This window comes from Homarus americanus, unplaced genomic scaffold (genome assembly GCF_018991925.1).
Source record: "Homarus americanus isolate GMGI-L3 unplaced genomic scaffold, GMGI_Hamer_2.0 scaffold32583, whole genome shotgun sequence".
Classification (NCBI taxonomy): Eukaryota; Metazoa; Arthropoda; class Malacostraca; order Decapoda; family Nephropidae; genus Homarus; species Homarus americanus.
The window spans coordinates 11,226,451-11,231,006 of NW_024713129.1; the positions used below are offsets into that span (position 1 = coordinate 11,226,451).

A 4,556-nucleotide genomic window follows, 5' to 3' on the forward strand; every position below is an offset into this window, starting at 1 on the left:
GTCACGTAGGCCAGTGGTGCAGTGACTAGTGACTAGTTACTGCACCTATAGACTAGTTACTAGTCTATAGGTGTTGACATGAAAGACCTCACGTGGTCATGGAGACACCGTGAGGGTGTAGGGTGGTGTCACAGCACCTCTTCTCTTCTAAGTGGTTTGTGTTATCTTATAGTCAGGTGTAAGGCCGACCCACGGTTATTCCCAGGATGGACACTGATTAACACAGCCTGGTCAGAGGTGTTGGTCAGTTTTCAGGGGGGCTTATCTCTGGGTATGGACCTCACTGGTGGGTCACGGCTCTTGCTAGTACTGTCTACTGCTGAATTCACTAGACTGTTCATCACTGTTCGACACTGATCCCACTTCCTTCCGAAACGGAATTGTCACTGTTGGCGGGATTATGTTGATATCCCGGTGGTGAGGATGGGTCACGGAGAGGGACTTATGTAATTCGCCAACATTGGCCAGGGCAGCGCCACAGCAGGAGCGGGAGCCCAATAGGTCTTGACCCTCAGGTGGTCAAGAATGTAGTGTGTATGTGTGCGTGTCTCTGGTAAAAAGTTTGTGGATTGGACAGTGAGAATCAATCTATATATATATATATATATATATATATATATATATATATATATATATATATATATATATATATATATATATATATATATATATATATATATATATATAAAGTTTATTACCTTCCACACTTTATGGATTACCAGTTATTCTTAAAACCAAAAGTTTGAAAACTACATGGATAGACAAACATAAAATGCAGACATAACATTTATTGTATACCTGTGATATCGTTGGTTTGTGTCCAGCGGTCTGGCATGCTAGAGGATACCCCAAAACTGCGGTCACGAGTTCATTATATACAGGAAAGTCGGTGAGGGACAGAGGTCCGGGAATAGGTCAATCTTCAACCTATTTCCTCTCAAAGGTGATGCCCTGAGCTCGTTGTTGCGCAGCAATATCGAGCAGACGTTGGACATGGGGAGGGGCAGGGGGGCCCACTGGCAGCAGATCGGACGAGGGCTGGTAGCCGTACTCGTCTGCGATGTAGCTGACCTCAGCGATGGTGCCGTCCTCAAGGGTAAACCTGAGGAAGGAGTGACGTTGTTTTAGAAGAAATTTTAATTTACCATTATTAACATAAGAACATAAGAATGGAGGAAACTGCAGCGGGCCTGTTGGCCCATACTGGGCAGTCCCGTTTACACCCATCCCCTATTGCTCATACAAGCATCCAACCTATGTTTGATATTTGGTAACTTGTTCCATTCGTCCACTACTCTGTTTCCAAACTAGTGTTTACCTTTTTCGCGCCTAAATCTAAATTTGTCTAATTTAAATCCATTGTTACGAGTTCTCTCCTGGTTGGATACTTTGAGTACCTTTGTTATATCACCTTTGTTTAGCCCTGACTTCCATTTATACACCTCTATCAGGTCGCCCCTCGCTCTACGTCTCTCGAGGGAGTGCAAATTAAGATGCTTTAACCTGTCTCTATACTCAAGGTTCCTAATGCCCGGGATTAGTCTTGTCATTCTCCTCTGAATTCTTTCCAAGGATTCTATATCCATTCTGTAATACGGTGACCAGAAATGAACTGCATAGTCCAGGTGTGGTCTCACAAGAGCAAGATACAGTTTTAGGATGACCTCTCTAGTCTTGTAACTAACACTCCTTTGTATGAACCCAAGTACTGTATTAGCCTTGTTACGAGCAAAAACACATTGTTTACTTGGCTTAAGGTTCCTACTTATCATGACTCCTAAATCTCTCTCGCAGTCGGATTTCTCAATGGCATCGTTGTTCATCCGGTATCTGGTTTCCCTGTTTACATCTCCTATACTGAGTACTTTACATTTGTCCTCGTTGAATTTCATCTCCCATTTTTCAGACCATTCGAAAAATTTGTTTAGATCTTCCTGTAGTTTTGCCGAGTCCTCGTCAGATTTAATAACACGTCCTATTTTAGTGTCATCAGCAAATTTACTTATGTTGCTGTCTATGCCGATATCTATGTCGTTTATGTATATAATAAACAATAATGGTCCAAGTACTGAGCCTTGGGGAACTCCACTAGTGACGTTGCTCCAATGGGATTTAGTGCGGTTAATGCTCACTCCCTGTTTCCTGTCCTGTAACCACGCCCTAATCCATTTAAGGATATTACCTTTGATGCCATGTGCTTCTACCTTTCTAATTAGTCTTTCGTGGGGGACTCTGTCGAAGGCTTTGCTAAAGTCGAGATATACCACATCATAATTGTGCCCCTCGTCCACCGATTCGAAAACTGATGAAAAGAATGTTAATAGATTAGTTAGACATGAACTCCCGCTTGTGAAGCCATGCTGGGAATCATTGGTCAACTTGTGCTTCACCCAGTGATTTCGAATGAGTTTGAAATGAATGCTTCTAGTAATTTTCCTACTATTGATGTTAGACTGATTGGGCGGCAGTTAGAGGATAGTGATCTATCCCCCTTCTTGAAAGTCGGTATTACATTCGCTATCCTCCAGGATTCTGGTACTACACCTGTTTTAAAGGACATGTTAAACAACTTTGCTAAGGGCAGACTAAGCTCTTCCTTACATTCCTTTAATACTCTGGCAAATATCTCATCGGGACCAGGTGACTTATTTGGCTATAGTTTGTCTATTTGCTTACTAACATCGTTACTAGTCACTACTGTCTCGCTTAATTTGTTTTCTTCACTATCTCTGAATAGAGTCGGTTCCTCGGGTATCATGTTTAAATTTTCAGTGGTGAAAACTGTTGAAAAATATTTATTCAGATTAAATTATTGCTAATTTCTCTGTCGTTATCAGTTAGCTCCCCGGTATCTGACCGTATTGGTCCAATCTTTCCTCGTGTTTTAGTTTGATACATTAAGTAGAATCCTTTGGGGTTTGTCTTTGCCTCCCTTGCTATCTTCACTTCATTGTTCCTCTTAGCTCTCCTTATCTCGGACTTAACCCTACTCGCCAATACCTTATAATAATCCTGGAGGTAAATTTCGACACGATTTATCCTTCTACCTATGGCCTTCCTTTGGCCAATAATGTTATTTAAATAACTATTTATCCATTTAGGGTCATTGTTGTCTGATCTGAGTTTTTTGTATGGTATGTTCTGCCTTTGTGCATTAAGTAACTCATTATTTAAATTGTCGTGGAACTCGGCAATCTCAGATCTCGTTATCAGGTTGGTGTCAACTGGCAGGTTCCCCCCCAGGCGTGACACCTCTTCCATCAGCTGCCTCTTCAAACTATCAAAGATTGCCCTTCTGAAATCTGGGACTTTTGTGGAATTTTCCTTTCGTCAGTCCCCACAAACTAATAACACACATAAAAGATATGGTACCATTTTAACAGTAAGTGTTCAGACCTCATAATGTAAGACCTACCTGAAGGCACCCTGGTGGTTGCTCTGGCCCTCGGAGCCTGGGGTACCTGTCTTCTGGGTGTAGATTCCGTTGCTGGTTTCAAATTCGTAGCGGAAGTTTCCATCTCCTTGGTCACTACGCTCGTCTAGCAGGATAGTAGCGTCTTTGTCAGGGACGGCGGCGGCCAGGGCGACGAGGCAGACGAAGATTGTCTGTATCAGGAGGAGAAGGAAAACACTGCTGGGTATTGAGGCTCTTCTTAGAGGTATATAAGTGTGGTCCCATCTTACAATAATTCTTGGTACCTTAATAATTTCCTAAGAGTTTGTTCTTTCTACGTATTTAAATGTAGAATTGGGTTCCACAATCGTCAGGGACGATGAATCTTTCCCACATTATAATGAGTAACACTTGAGACAGTGAGGTTATGTCCTTCCAGGCGTCGAATCATAACCCAGAACATAATTAACAACTTCTAACTCGACTGTAAGAAGCAGAAGGTAAATTAGTGAGAAGGAATCATTCGTTTTATCAAGGCTGATGTCATTAAGGACAACTTTTATCACTGTAAAAATAAGTTGAATAAAAACATGAAGTTTATACATCGAGAGAAAACAAGACCCTGTGAGTTTCAGAACACATACATAAATCAACTTAAAACTCAGTCACATTTCATTGTAGACAGAAATTTGTAACCTACAAAGAACATCTATTTATATATATATATATATATATATATATATATATATATATATATATATATATATATATATATATATATATATATATATATATATATATATATATATATATATATATATATATATATATATATATATATATATATATATATTTATTTATTTATTTATTTCATGTAGATCCACAATGAAAACGTGGATAAGATAAATCTTGATAAATATGGGAAACAACGGAGCACCTAGGTGCTCCGTTGCTTTCCCATCTATATATATATATATATATATATATATATATATATATATATATATATATATATATATATATATATATATATATACACACACACATTTATACAGAGGTTTGCGTGTGTATATAAGAGTGAACTCCGCGGTGAAGCTGACCAATACTCACGAGCTTCATGTTGCCGTTGTGAGGATCAGCTGAGGATGCCGCCACCTGCCTG

The 4,556-nt window shown here is 39.7% G+C and overlaps 1 protein-coding gene across 1 annotated transcript; it reads right to left on the reverse strand.

Moving 5' to 3' along the window:
* Positions 1 to 773: 773 nt before the first annotated feature.
* LOC121867166 (cuticle protein AMP1B-like) lies at positions 774 to 4,556 on the reverse strand. The gene is made up of 3 exons (XM_042366935.1): positions 4,505 to 4,556; positions 3,416 to 3,606; positions 774 to 1,102 (listed from the first exon to the last, which is right to left on the reverse strand). The coding sequence occupies exons 1-3, from the start codon at positions 4,511 to 4,513 to the stop codon at positions 928 to 930; spliced, it is 375 nt and encodes a 124-aa protein (XP_042222869.1). The 5' UTR covers positions 4,514 to 4,556; the 3' UTR covers positions 774 to 927.